Below are 15,956 nucleotides of genomic sequence, written 5' to 3' on the forward strand. Positions count from 1 at the left end.
ACTGTAAACGAAGCAGAACAGAAATGTTAATTTGTAAGTAGAAATGATAAGTGGACCCAGATTTGTTCCAGAATGTATTAAATGAAATTAACATGGCCTGCTTTGTCTAAGATAAAGGATAAAATGCACCGTTAAATAAAAGACATTTTAAAAGGGTTGAGTTGTCTGAACCAAGTCATCTTGTTGCTTTGACGTCTTTGTTTTAGTTTATCTTTACCCTTCTGCTTGTTAACAGCACATATCATCAGTAATGTTCAATTATCACTTTATGCATTACTTCATTATTTTATTAATAATAATATATTATAATATATTCAGGATCATCAGTGTACTTAAATACATAAGACTGAGCATTGTTGATTTACCACCAGGGATTTTGATCTATAAACTGAATTCAGTCAAAGCAACAAGATGACTGTCTGATGATTCGAATGAGTTAAAGGATTACTCCTCCCAACAAAATGAAAATTGACTGATTATTTTCAATTATGTCATCCAAGAAGTTATCTATTACTTTTTTAACAGAACACAATCAGAGTTATATTAAATAATTTTCTGGTTCTTTACATTTATATGTTGTATTTATATTTTTGCTTTATAGTGGCATTGACTGGGATCAATGTTTTTCAAAGCTTAAAAGTATATCCATCCATCACCAAAGTAATCCATACATAACCCAGTGGATTAATAAATGTCTTCCGAAGCAAAACAATACATTTGTGAGAAAAACATATTTATAGCTTTTTATGATAGAGACAAGACATTTACAAAGTTAAAAAGACAATTTAAACATGGCGGCATGTGTTATCGCATTGGATGTTATGTATCTCATGACTAGTCGTAATATGAATTGTGATGAAACACAGTAGAGACACGTGAGAAACAATGCGATTGAGTTGTTGTAGTCTGTTTACATTACATATGCATCGTAACTCGCTTAAAGCTTAAAATATAAAGTTTTTCTCACAAGCCTATCATTTTGTATGTTAAGTGAATGTGTTGCGTGTATTTTGTGAACGTGAGCCTCTCTTTTATCATAAACGGTTTTAACGCGTGTGCAGCAGGCACTTCTTTTGACAAGACAAGTATTTTGAAAACACAAGCAAGCTACTTTTATAGTACATAATGCACCCTGACACAAATATACTGTCATGTCATTGACCAAAATTTAAAGCCAAATGTGAAAAGGATTTCACTTGTCAAAGTGACGGGGAATGATATGGCAACGCCCCATACAACCAAGTGCCTTTTGTATATTGCAATGACTCCAAAAACCTGAATATCTGCTTTAAAAACAATTACATATTTAATAATTTCAAGTCACTGATGTATTGTTCTTTTTATCATTATACCTCAGTCAGATCTGATATGCTTTCTGATGGTTTATTAAGTCATAGAGTTACAGCATATTTAGTTTGTCTGTTTTCTGTCATAAACATCCTTCTGTACACCTGAAAACAAGATTAGGAGCGACTCCACCCATATGCGTCTTTGTTAATGTAATTGAAAAACTGAAAGTAAAAGGAGGTGGGTGAAACTGGATTTACTCTGAAACTTTTACTGGGATAAGATGTCTAAAACGGACTCAGGTAAGCAATATAACTAAAACTAGTTACATTATTACTCATCATAACACCATCAATGGCTTAAAAATTCATTTCAGCGCCAAAAAAAAAAAACAATTTGAGTGCAAAGTTGTTGATGTAGTTTCACTGCTTATATTTGTGATGCAAACGCGATTACTGAATAATAAATAAGTAAAGTTACTTTAACCAAAATGGAAAATGCTATAATATGACAGATACAATGACAGATACAGTGTGATAAAAATACTTTAACTATATTTTTGCGTTTACCTCATAAGCCTGTCATCTTCAGAAATTAAGTTTAAGTCAATAATGTATCAATGCATACCAGCAAACACATTTAGCCTACGTTGACATTGTGTGTTCAGTTTTACTTTTCCAGCGTTTTCACCATAGACTGCCGGTTACTCGTGCGCAAGGCATCATGATGCATTACTTAATCTGTGATGGCATATTATATACAAAAAAAAAAAAAAAAGCGTAACAGTTTAAAATACTCAACTGATGCAGAGACCTGTTATTTGCCCTAAAAATGCACTGTATGTCGCATTAATTTAAAGTCTTGGCAAATGATTTATAAATCATCCCATAAACATGTTAATAATACACATGTGCCATACTAAAGACAAATATGAATTACTAGCTCTCATTTAAAATAAAAAACATATCAGCTTTAAGGTATGTTTTATAATTAAGTTTAATAGTTAGATGTTAATCTTTTTCTGTTGCATCAAAGGTTCCCTTTCAATACGGTTCACTTCGCATTGCGTCAGTTGCTGACGCTATGGGGGAAACTCCTGTTTACTCCATGATTGAAGCCAATTGGTTAATGTCTGTAAAAATTACAGACCTATGGCATTCGAGCCCGCGACAGGGGCGGGGCTACGCCCTTTATAGTCCGGGAGAGAGCGCCATGAGCTCACTTTCATTCTCCTTCAGTGCGAACCTCCCGCTGCTCCGAAGAAGAAGAAGCCTTACTCGCCGTCGACACAAGCCCTGCAGCGGATTTAACGCCTGGCGTATCCCCCTGCCGCTTTCCGGTTGAGCATAGAAATTTCTATCTAAAAGAGCAGAAGCACGTTGAGATAATGTCGCTTCGGCACTGTGGCTCATGCCGAGCCCCTCTGCCCGTGGCAAATCTCCACTACAAGTGCATCCTCTGCCTGGGTCTCGCCCAGTCTCTTGTGTTTCAGTCCCTTCGGGCGCTAGACAACCCTTCTCTGCAACAGTGAAAAACACATTTTTTACTTTTCACAAAAAGAGCAAATTTCCTCCTCTATGCACACACACACACACAGCTCAACATCCATAAGCATGTCGACGCTCGCCGTCAAACTTCACGCTTGGCAATCCACTCCCGGCATGCCGGACTGAATTCTAAACATGATCCAAAACAATTATTCGCTACAGTTCGCTCGCAGACCACCCTGGTTTCACGGAGTTCTAAACACCTCTGTCCCAGACAATCGCGCTCAGATCCTCAGGGAAGAGGTGTGTTCTTTATTGTCAAAAGGCGCACGCGCTTCAGTCGAATGCAAGTGAGCTCATGGCGCTCTCTACTGAACTATGAAGGGGTGTAGCCCTGCCCTTTTTGCGGGCTCGAATGCCATAGGTCTGTAATTTTTACAGACCTTAACCAATAGGCTTCAATCGCGGAGTAAACAGGAGTTTCCCCATAGCGTCAGCAACTGACACAATGCTCGTTCCGGTTATTTCAGGGAACCAGGGTTACGTGAGTAACCTTATCGTTTGTTCCATGTAGACAGGGAACAAAGGCTGAACAGTCAGAACGGGTTTCCCCTTGGGGAAAACCCACTGAGCTACCACTGAAGAGGTCTTATGTGCAGTAGGCTTAAAGCAATTACATTGGACCATGCTGCCATCAGACCCAATATTCTATAAAAATGTGATCTTGGACACTGCTGTCAGGATTAACTCGTGCATGCGGGAGACAGATGTGCCTGCATTGTCACCGGATCCCAAACCACCCCAACAAACAATGTCTTTGTTGGGGGGTTAAATTTGAGCCGTAGCCCCATGCGTTACATATAGCCAAGGACGATATCTCGATGCCAAACTGCCATCTCATGAGATTGATCTCACGCCACCCAGTCATCTAAGTGGATCTAAGTGCATTTTGTGAATGTGCAAGTGGAAAAAGCTATGCCAAACAGAAGCACCTGCACGCTTTGACCCCCAGAAACAAACCTTATGTTGCTGAAAGATGGAGATGTGATATGCATTATCCAGAACTTAAAAATACCCGCTGTAAAACCAGGATTGAACCTTGAGGGGAAACATTCTCTATGGCCCCTTTGTAAGGAGATATAAAACTTCTTCTTTTAACACATGAGTTTTCATGGGGTCCACCTTGGTGGAAATTTCCCTTTAAATCTGGGGGGATGAACAGCGAACTGCATCCTGTACCCTTTTTCTAAGAAACTGCCAATTTATTACATCTCTCCATTTGGAAGTGTGTTAGAGGGACTAACCTCTCGAGGCTGGGTTTGGTTGTGAGATGCGCTAAATTGCTGCCCTGAAATGACTGATCCGCAGGGCATTGATTCATTTTACTACAGTATTTTACAATGGATTCATAGTTCTAAAACATCTCGGGTAGAGACTGATGAACCCATATACTGTAAGTTGACATGCCCCCAATGCGTCATAAACAGTGGGGTTAAGTCAACAATTTGTGCAGGCTCTTTGGAAGAGCAGACTTCGTCTGTCCCTTGAGGGGGAGGTGCTTTGCAGATCCCTGACAGACCAACAGGGCTTCTTAGTGCCAGCCTTACTGTTAGCAATAATGACCGTTTTGAGGTTAGATTTACCGCTTTTAGTCTGCGTGTGTGTTTTTGACCCCCAAGCTCTCTAAGTGGACCACACTATATTTCTGTTGATGCTGATATGGACAGCCCCCTGTGGAAAAGTCCAATAAGGAATAGATTTTATAAACGGTGCCTGCTTATTAGCCTCTTAAAATCTGTTAATGATAGAACAGACAGCTTCGCCAAAAAGACTGGTGGAGGAAAGAGCATTGACAAGGATATTTTTGTTTTTGAAGCCTGATAAATTAACTCAATGCCTCTCTGTGGCCACCAATAGCTTGGGCTGCCGGTCTAATCTCATTTAAAAGATCCACACCCACTTTTATTTTCCCCAGCAGTTTGGTCTGGTATGCCTGAAGAATACCCATGGTGTGCATGCAAGCACCGGCCCAACCTGCTGCCATATAAACTATGCCCAGTAAATTAGACGTAGGTTTAGTGGGTTATGTCAGGGGGAGACAATGCCAGCTCGGGAGATAAATATGTAGCAAGAGTATCTTCCACTACTTTTAAGGGATCTTCCCATAACTATTCTCTTTATATCCTACTTTGTTAGAAAAGCTAGATTACATGCTTTTGTTAACCCAGGCAGAGAATGGTCTTTTCCATGATTTGCATACTTGGGAGTGGAGATCGGGAAAGAAAGGAAGCCCCCTGCGTTGAGGTTGCGCTTGTTTTTTTAGAAATCTCTCATCTAATTTCCTGGATGATATAGCTTCTTTCTTATCTGCTGGCCAAACGATATTTAATCTAACCGTGACAAGTTACAACCTTTATCAGCTCCTCATATCTATGAGAGAGTGACTCTGCTTCTACGGGGTCTAAGGTAACAACATCTATCTCCTCAAAGCTAGAACATCTTCATCAAATAAAGCTGCCCGGGAATGCTCGGCCCCAAACAATAAACACATGAGAGTATCTGGCCGCAATAAAGCGAGTGTCACAAGGTGACGATCTTTTAGGGGCGGAACCAAAAGTTGGGAAAGTTTGGTTCCGCCCGGAAGTTTCCAACCGGGCCGAGAAGAAGAAACACCGGACATCCGGTAGCGCCGCGAGGGCTGTAATCAGTAAATCAAGCGCAGCTGTGCGCTGTTAAGAGGAGCGCCGGGTGATTGGAAGACAGGAGCATGCAGAGCAGTACTTAAGAACAGTTAAATCACAGTTTGGGGTGCTTAGTGTGAGTTGAGGTGCGGAGTTGTGCTCGTCCGGTACGCATTGGTGGCTGTCTATATTCTCTCTCTCTCTTTCGTAGTCTGGAGTGGAGATGCTGGAGTTACAGTAAGCCCTATTGGGTGGAAGAAAGAACGGTTTACGGGACACATCTAGAGGAACAAAGGAAGAAGGAAACGTATTGTTGTTTTGCAACGTAAATGAAAGCGGACAGCTGTGAGTACTAACTCCTGTGTTAAAGCGAAGTAGAAGACGGACTTGTGATCTTACTAAATACCTCCAGGAGAAAGAGGGCGGCCCTACCCCTGAACTAGCGTGGTAGGTGAGCCGAAGGGACTTTCATTGAAACAGCCACAGCAGCGGAGTAAATAACCAGGCCGTATTATCATCGCCCCAATCCGACCAAAGCGAAGTGGAGGACGACGGGCGTCTCTTTGTGTACACCTGAGTGTGGTGGGTGAGTCCTTGTATTTTTAACCCTTTCACGTTGAAGTGGTGCTGTGTATTGCTGTGGGTTGCCATGCAAGTGTTGTGTGTCTTGTCAGACGAACCCCTGTATCATCCATTTCGTCGAGGGAAAGACGGAGAGGCTAATGGTCTTAAGGAAAACTGTCTATCATATGCTGTGTGCGGTCTCAAGTGTAAAGTGATGGCGTGGGCCTCTGGAAGTCACCCCCCGTCTGAATATCGGCAGATTTTGGAGAGTGGCGGTGAAGATTTGGAAGTTGGCAGTGTGTGTGAGTACAAATACGGGTCATAGCATTTGATACCTTACCTGTGTGATTTCCATTGTTGCAGAGCTAGAGGCGAAGGAGTTCCGCCGCTCCGAGGTCTCTACGAAAGGGCGCCCCTGTCCGGTGTTCGATCGCCCTACGGGTAGCGAGGAGAGGGCAGCGCTCGACCCGGTGAGATGGTGTGACAGTTCGCCCCTCTATTGACCAGCATAATCGCCGAGAGGGTTTTGTTCCCGGCGCCGATTGGAGATTAATGTCCCTCTGACACCCAGTGTATGCCAACCGTCGGGAGTCCGCCACCTCGCACATTGTCGACTCGCCCCTATTGACAGAGAAAGGAGAACGAGCTGTGGGAAAAATTTCACTTACCAAGAGCTGTACACAGCTGAGAGGTGAGAAACATTCAAGTCAGAAATAACCGTGTCTTTCTGTCCCAGCTGCTGCCTGTGGAGAAGAGAGAACGAGAGTGAGCATCAGGAAAACGAGCCGTGGGAAAATTATACTTACCAAGAGCTGTAAACAGCGGAGAGGTGAGAGACATCCAAGTCCAAAATAACCATGCCTTTGTGTCCCAGCTGCTGCCTGTGGAGAAAAAGAGAACGAGAGTGAGCATTAGGAAGACGAGCCGTGGGAAAATTATACTTACCAAGAGCTGTAAACAGCGGAGAGGTGAGAAACATCCAAGTCCAAAATAACCGTGCCTTTGTGTCTCAGCTGCTACCTGTGAAGAAAAGAGCACGGAGTGAACATCAGGAGAACGAACTGTGGGAAATTGTACGTACCACGAGCTGTAAACAGCGATGAGGTGAGAAGCTATCCCAGTCCAGATAACTGTGTCTTTGCGTCCCAGCTGCTGCCTGTGGAAAGAGGAAGGAAGGAGAGTGAGCCGAGCATAAAAAATTGTATGAGCCCGGGCAGTGAAGCCCCCGCAGAGTGAAACACAGGTACGCAGGTAGAGAGAGTCAACCTCCATATATTCATACTATTTTACCTTTGCCTCCAGGAAAGAAGAGGAGGGCGCCACGGATAGCAGGGGCAGGCAGGAGCCTGCTCTCTACGTCTCCCCCTTGGTACCCAGCCCCTGGGCCCCCGTTGCCCCTTCCCTTTTACACCCCTGTGCCGTAGCCTGCCTGGAAGGCAGAGCAGGAGATTAGTTTTAATTCCCCTTTCCCCATTTCCCAAGTACATTTTAAATATTTAATAAATAAAGATTGTTTTATTACTTACCTGTTCTCGTGTTGTCTGGTCATTGGGTTGGCTTTGGGGACCTCCTCAAGGTGGAAGTTGAGAAGGGGCGTGGCTTTAGCCTATTAGCAGCCAGCCCCTGGGTGTGACACGAGGGCAGGGAACAACACAACGCTTGAAACCCTCACTTGCCATTAAATTATTTTAAGCTATCTGACTAACAGAATATATATTTTTGGACAGCTTGACACAATCCAATAGACGCTTGGTTGAATGACAGAAGCTGACATGTGCTGTTTTCCTTTTATACAGTCCAGAATCCGTTGCCACTCATTACATAATCTCTTGTTACTCCTAAGATGGACTAGTTTTAGAAGTTTTTCATATTCGTAAACGCTAATGCCATTTTCCCATTTTCCCTCAAAAGGGAACATCTATTTTACCTGTTTTCCATCTGTAGTAGTGAAATACAGTAATTTCCTGTTTATCTTAACATAGGTGAGCCGGCAGATGGCAGCTCTCTGTCAGAGCTAAGGATTGTGTTAATGGGGTATAAAGAAGCTGGGAAGAGTTCATCAGGAAACATCATTCTGAATAGAGAGGAGTTTGACTTGAAGACATCTGCTCAGTGTGTGAAGAGACAGAGAGAAGTAGCAGACAGACACATCACTGTGATTGAAGCTCCTGGATGGTGGATTGATGAACCTGTAGAGAAGAGCTCTGAGTTACTAAAAAAAGAGATTTTACTCAGTGTGTCTCTGTGTCCTCCAGGACCTCACATTGTTCTTCTGGTTATACGTGCTGACAGAAGATTTAAAGAGGAAGATAGAAAAGTATTTGAGGGTTATGTTGATCTTCTGGGTGAGAGAGTCTGGAGTCACACTATAGTGCTCTTCACTCATGGAGACTTTCTAGGAGACACAACTATAGAGCAACACATTGAGAGTGAAGGTGAGGATCTCCAGTGGCTGGTGGAGAAATGTGGGAACAGATATCATCTTCTCAACAATAAAAATAAAAGTGATGAGACTCAGATCAAAGATCTGCTGGAGAAGATAGAGGAGACAGTGACAGAAAACAACGGCTGCTATTTTGAAATGGACAGAAAGATTTTACAGGAGATGGAAGAGAGACGGAGAGTAGAGAAAGAGAGAGCAGAAGAACGAATGCAGAGGATGAAGAAACAGAGAGAGATGATCAGATCAAAGATGGGTGAGTAAACATCACAGTGATGATACAAACACTCAATACATTTCCATGTAATCATTTAGCACACAATTTTATACATAGAGACTTACAAATGAAAAGAACAATAGAAAGAACAAAAACAAATTGCATAAATAAGAGCACAAAATGTTAACAATACATAATTAAATAAAAGCCACAGTCAAGGGCGGAGCCAGAAATTGTAGACATTGGGTGCTTAGCCCAAATTTAGGGTTTCCAATCTAAGTGTTGTCTGTTATCATTTGAAACCGTAACATAACAAATTTGACAATGCCACTGTAGTGATTACGACAAGGGGCACCAATTGGGTAGTATGCCATACACGGGACACTAGAGGTCAGATTTCCTTTCAAATGCAAAATTTTGTGAAAGAGATTTTTAAAATGATTCACGCAATGCGATTTACTTATGTTTTCGCTGTGTTATGACTGGTATTTGCTCCATTATTTAACGCCGAAAAAAAATCATGCCTTAAATTATGCTTGAAATGGCTGAAATTATTGCTAAAAAAAAGAGGCATCACAGAGATCAAAGAGCGTGTGTGAGCCGTAGCTACACGAGCATCGGCAATGGGTGTTGCAACACTCACCTGACTCTGCTGATGGGTGGCAGGGTGTCGGGACTCGGGACCCCGATGAGGGAAACCCGGACTCCTGATTGCACCTGCTGCCGATTCACAGTTCTGAAGTTCCTCTGGAGACATGGAGAGAAGAGGGAAATGCACTCTATTTGTGAGTTTGTGGGTGCCAGCTGAAAAGCCGGCGGAAGAGAAACAAACTGAAACAAAAGATTCTCCACCTGGCCCGGTAGTTCGATCACCACCTCGCGAAAAGTGATCCCCTCCATCTCCACTTCTTTTTACCTCCTTTTAACCTCCTTTTTACCTACCTTTTTTACCTATTTCTCAGGCCATAGCTAATAACTGTTGTTGTGCCTAGGACCAACAAAACCGATGGCGACGGTGGACCCCATGAGCCTCCACAACAATTCCCACATGAATAACGTGGTGCACAGTGACCCTGACGAGAAGGAAAAAAATGTCAAAGGGAAGAAACTGACAGGGGCTGAAATTGGCACACCCAGCACCTTCCTGTGAGTAATACTGTAATTTCAGTCAACATAGGTACTTCCCGTGTTGACAGGGAGTGACATTAGTATTACATTGGCAAGTACTGTCGTTTAAAACATTTTTTTAGCGTTTATTTAATTATCATTATGGTTGGATGTATTTTTCTGCTTTATAAGCTAACACTGTATCAGAGGTGGACACTACTTGAGTATTTATATAAAGTGTATTTATGTGTATATAAGTTTAAGTAACTGGGCCCATTTGATCTTAATCGGCCAGTTGTTCAAAAGTAATCCATTTGGATTTTGACTATCGGATTAGATCAAAATTTCAAAATGGGTTGTTCAAAACAAAATAATGGATTCTGAATTTGGATTGGATCACAAAATCCAATCTAGGTTTTGATCTGGATCAGATCGTCATTTTACATTTTAGTAAGATTGGGATTCGTTTGATCCCAAAATGTAGGATTATTCTGATCCCAGCAGAAGGGTGGATTTCAGGAACAAAAATTTAATAAAACTTCCAATAAAATGTTACTAAAACATAGACACCTTCAGTTTAACTACAATACAACATTTGTATTATGTAATATTTATAAATTTATTTGTTTGTTGAAATTTTGTTCAGTTCAGTTTAATGATAAAGTATTCAAAGTATAACATTGGGCTATATTAATCCTTCCAGTCAATTGAGAAAAAAAGTCCAAATAAATCCCTCACACAGCAGACAATAGCAAACCAAAATTTAAATTTTAACAAAAGTAACCTTTAACTGTCATTTGGCACTGTAAAGTATATTCATTAAATCACCGCCATCAGGAACCAAACCTTCAAAATTTTAAACAATCTACAAATGTAACTACCGGACATTTAACCTCTTTATGACTTCAAACAAAACAGAAGAACAGACTGAATGTTAAATTAAAACAACACAACTTTCCCTTAATTTTTATTTTATTGTCTTTTTAAGTAAAAACACTTAGTGACCCCATACAAACCAAACTACCTGATCTTTCTTACATTGCTAATATTCAACATTGACATGTGATCCCATTTAATCCAGATTTGCTAATCTGAAAAAGTGTGCATTTGGATCAGGGTGATCCAATCCAATTTTGCTTTGAAAAACCAAGACAAAAGTGAGATGGTTTACCTGATCCTGGATAGCAAAACGTGTAATTTCCAAATCTGGATAATTTTGATCCAGATTAAACTTTATGAACAACTGGCCCATTGAATTTCGGCTATCAAATTGGAATAAATCTTCAAAATGCGTTGTTTAAAAGAAAAAAAGGATTCTGAATTTGGATTAGATAACAAAATTAAATCTAGGTTTTATCTGTATCAAATAGTGAGTTTTTGTTGTCCATAAATTTTTTAGTTAGATTGGGATACGTTTGACAAAACTGATTATTTTGATCCCAACAGAAGGGTGGATTAAGGGAACAAAAATGAAATTGAAACTTTAAAAAGGTAAAAACTTTAAAATTAGCCAAAAATTCAATTATCATGCACAGCAAAACCCCCAGTGTTAAAGGTTCAGTGTGGGACTTTTAGAAGGATCTCTTGACAGAAATAATATATAATATAGATTATAATATAATAAACCGTATTGTAAACTATTAATGTACACTCTGTTGGTCAGTTTCCCGGACATGGTTTAGATTAATCCAGGACTAGGCCTTAGTTATATTAGGACATTTAAGTAGTTTTTACAAACAAACCTTACAAAAAACAATACTGGTGAGCATCTTGAGATGAAACAATGGCAATGATATTTTAAAGTATGTTAATAAGATAGAGCCCTGTCCGGGAAAACGCCCTATAGTGTTAAAAATGTAACCCTGATTTAGTGAGTGCGTTTACATGCACCGAATAAGCGAATAACTAGCAAAAATCTGCTATAGTTGCTATAGTTACAAAATCTCATAGTGTAAACAAATCAACGCACGCAGTGGGTTTGAATCCACTGTGACACACCATTGTGTCCCTGAGCAAGACACTTAACCCCTAGTTGCTCCAGAGGCGTGCGACCTCTGACATATATAGCAATTGTAAGTCGCTTTGGATAAAAGCGTCAGCTAAATGAAGTAAGTAAGTAAGTAAGAAAGTAAGAAAGTAAGTAAGGTCCGTGTTGGTTTCGGATCGGATTGTACTCCCCAACTTCTACAATATTTGATCTGGCCATTTTCGTCAATATCGGACTAATATCAATACTGAATATCAAATTGACCCACCCCTACCCAGGAGCCTCTGAACTGAAATTGATTTGCTCAAAGTTTGCTCTTTTCCCAGTTGACCCGAAGACCCAAACAAGCGAGATGCCGAAGCATTAAGTCTTTGTGTTCGCAAAGCATCTGCTGAGAATGAGCTATTATAAGCCAATCGTCGAGATAAGCTAGATAAACTAGATAAGCTAGAACACTTCAAGTAAACACATTTTGACCAACACATTAACCATTCTTTTGCTTTTGAGCTAGCAGCCAACATTGTCATCTCATCTGACATTAGTCATTTGGATTTGGTAATCAGAAAAATTGTCTATCTGGATCACGGTGATGCAATCCAATTTCAGTATAAAAGTAATACAGATCACCTAATCCTGGATAGCAAAACATGCCCGGTTTTTCAAAAGGTTTAATCCCGGGTTAAATTGATCCGGATTTAGTAATCCTTTTTTTGCAATCTGTGATCAAATAATCCAACTTACTTTTGACAACATCGAATTGGATCAATCTGATCCGGATAGGAACTTTTCAGGATCACCAAATCTGGATAACCAGTGCTCAAACAGTATAGGAAATCACAATGTAGAACTATAGATATGTAAAGAGCAACAAGTAGAATACCCAGTGTGGGGTCAATATAAGTTTATTTTTATTTGAAATGAAAATACACACATTTAATAAAACTAAAAACAAAAAAAAAAACCCATCCTCTTCCAGCAGTCCACTCATCTGAGACCTACAACACAAACACTGTACACTGAGGATATTTATTAAAGTTTCAAATATAGATGTATTAAATTAAAAAAAGACTTAATGTCAAATACTCCACAATAATTTCAGACTTCTCCATCTGATGTGGAGAGACCAGCTTGTCTGAGCGTAGCCTTTAGGAGGCAGATCTCAAGTCTGGCCTTGGTTTGCTGCAGTTTGGTCAGAGTCAGTTGTTCCTCTGCCAGGCGAAGCTGTGCTACTGCCCTTTCAGTCTCTTTTTCCAGAAGTGCCTTGTAATCATTATCTTTGTTTGATGAAGGGTGCTTCAAGCCTTTCCTCTAAGATCCTGTGGCAACTACCACTGGCTCAACCAATGAGGGTCCAGCTTCTTCCTCAGGAACAGAGCTGAGATTCAATATAAATACGCTCTCTGGATCAGCCTCAGGAGGAACTGGCAGATTCTCCTCCTCCTCCTCAATCCAAGGCTCCCCACCCCCTACAACACCTTGAATACCATGGAGGGCTTGCGACTTCTCACCTCCAATGATGTCGAGGACCACATCTGTGTAGTCTCCCCTCTTAAATGGCTTGTTGCCTGTTTGTGGGTTTTTGGCTTCAGCATGGTCCTTTGTTGCTCTAGCCTTAAGATTCTTCCACCGCAATTTGATTTGGTCTGTGGTCCTCCTCTGGCCAGACCCTATCTCATTCACATTTTCTTTGATTAAAATCCAAACATCATTTTTCTTTTTGTTGGTATCCTTAGCAGAATTAAAACTTCCCACTATTGTTCCATAATGGCACCGAACACCCTCTAGAAGTGCATTGGTTTCAGCAGCAGTGAAGTTACAGCTTCTTGAGTCCATGGTTCCGATGCTTTACTATAGTGAACATTGTTCATCAATTATAGGCCTTGGGTCCAATTACCTCAATTGAACACAAACCAAAACTAATCAGTTGTAATAGGTGTGTTTGAAAAGACCAACTACACAGCCATATAAATCAGCCTTTCTCAGAGGATTCACAGAGAGACAGTGAAATGGCAGGTGTTGTCCACCGCCACCACCAGTTTGCCAGAAGAGGATACCGTCAAAGGGTGTATGTTGAACGTACCAAGCCACTGGAGCGATACACCACTGAGGAGCTGTATGTCCAGTTTAGCTTTGGGAAGGCTGATATAGAGTACCTTGTGAACCTTCTCAGGCCAAAACTTCAACACAGAACCCAAAGGAGTCACGGTCTGTCTGTGGAAGACCAGATCCTCATTGCTCTCCGATTTTATGCATGTGGGACTTTCTATCAAGTTGTTGGTGACTATATGGGAGTGGTGAAATCAGCTGTGTGTGATGTGGTGAGAGATGTCTCAATCGCACTGGCCAGCCTGGTCAATGAATTTGTTTCTTTTCCAAAGGACAACCAGATTGCCCAGGCCAAGCGCAGCTTTTTTCTTTTGGGAAATATGCCCAATACTATTGGAGCAATCGACTGCACACATGTGTATATACAAGCACCTCGTGAGAATGAATGGGAGTTTATAAACAAAGAGGAGGCACAGCATCAATGTCCAACTTGTGTGTGATGCTGACCTCATCATCACCAACTGGGTTATCAAGTGGCCTGGGTCTGTCCATGATGCACGCATCCTGAGGGAGAGCGCTCTATATAGAGACCTCCAAACCAACCGACCAGATGGCATAATATTAGGAGACAGTGGCTACCCACTCCTACCATGGCTGATGACTCCTTTTCTAACACCTAATACACTGGCGCAAACACGCTTCAACACTGCTCATTGCATTGCAGAGCAAGATGTGCAATTGAGCGTTTAAATGGGATTCTTAAGAGGCGCTTTGCATGCCTTAACTACCTGAGAGCGGAACCACAGAAAGCATGCAACATAACCCTTGCCTGTATTGTCCTGCACAACATTGCTACTAAGCGCAATGTCCCTCTCTGTTCTGACAATGATGCACCTGAGCCCCTTAGAGACGCTAACCAACCTCCTGCATTCTACCAGAATGAGCAAACAGGACGTGCAACAAGGGATGCAATAGTTAGACATTATTTCTGATTTGGATTTGTTTTGGATTTGAAAAATCTGTGATTGCCATTCTTTGCATTTTTTGGTTTATTCTGTAATCATTGCATGCATCACTAATAAATATTCTAAATACAAAAATATATTTGATTGTGATGAATATATATATATATATATATATATATATATATATATATATATATATATATATTGTATATATATATATATTTATATATATATATATATATATATATATATATATATATATATATATATATATATATATATATATATATATATATATATATCAATTAGTGAATAAAATTTATTGTTTTTGGTCAATTTTGACAACTGTTTGGGCGAATATTTTATGAGGCCAAACTCTTTCTACTGTGCTCTAGGAAAGGCTGAATACTTTAAAGCCTACCTAATCATTGTAGCCTGATGGATGAACAAATAAAATTAAACCTTATGAATAAATAGGATATCTTGTAAGATACTGCATGATCCAAATATAGTATTATTTGATACTTTTTTTTAAAGTTTTCATTACTTTGGCCATTATTTTGGGCATGAAATCCACGATGAATCCACCCTTCTGATGGGATCAGTTTAATCCAGATTTTTTGGATCAAAGTTATCCAAATCCTACAAAAAAGTTCTGAAAAACCCAAACTAAAGGTTTGATCCGGATCAAAACCAAGATTGGATTATGTGATCTAATCCGATTATGTAATCCGTTTTTTCTTTTGAAAAACCCATTTTCAAGATTTGATCCAATCCGTTATCCAAAATCCTAGTGGGTTAATTTTGAAAAACCGGGCAGAGATTCTCAAATCCAGATCATTCTGATCCAGATTAAACTTTTTGAACAACTGGACCCAGGAAGATTTATTTTTTAGTTTTTCAAAAGGTTTGGGAACCATGTGGGACAGTATAGTAGTATAATAACATCCCAGCAAGCAATAATTACATTTCACCATCTAGGTTAACTAAACCCAATATAGTCCGGCTATGAGAAATCCACTTCTAGCCAAAATAACCTTGAAAAAATGTATATTGCCAAAATAACTTTTGAGATGTATGACAGTCCATCATGTAAGCAAAGTCAACAGTGATTACAAGATGTTTGGTTGCATTTATTTATTAATTTTCAATTACATTTATTTTGAAGCTACAGT

At 40.3% G+C, this 15,956-nt stretch overlaps 1 protein-coding gene across 1 annotated transcript in view; it reads left to right on the forward strand.

Annotated features, from left to right (window-relative positions):
* The first annotated feature begins 1,151 nt into the window (after positions 1-1,151).
* LOC129434483 (uncharacterized) overlaps positions 1,152-15,956 on the forward strand; it is a 35,838-nt gene continuing 21,033 nt past the window's right edge. The window contains exons 1-3 of the mRNA XM_055193416.2: positions 1,152-1,589; positions 8,002-8,715; positions 9,669-9,822. Coding sequence (XP_055049391.2) covers positions 1,571-1,589; positions 8,002-8,715; positions 9,669-9,822 — 887 coding nt within the window. The 5' untranslated portion in view covers positions 1,152-1,570. The remainder of the gene's footprint in view (positions 1,590-8,001; positions 8,716-9,668; positions 9,823-15,956) is intronic.

The sequence above is a fragment of the Misgurnus anguillicaudatus genome, chromosome 6 (genome assembly GCF_027580225.2).
Source record: "Misgurnus anguillicaudatus chromosome 6, ASM2758022v2, whole genome shotgun sequence".
NCBI classification, from domain to species: domain Eukaryota; kingdom Metazoa; phylum Chordata; class Actinopteri; order Cypriniformes; family Cobitidae; genus Misgurnus; species Misgurnus anguillicaudatus.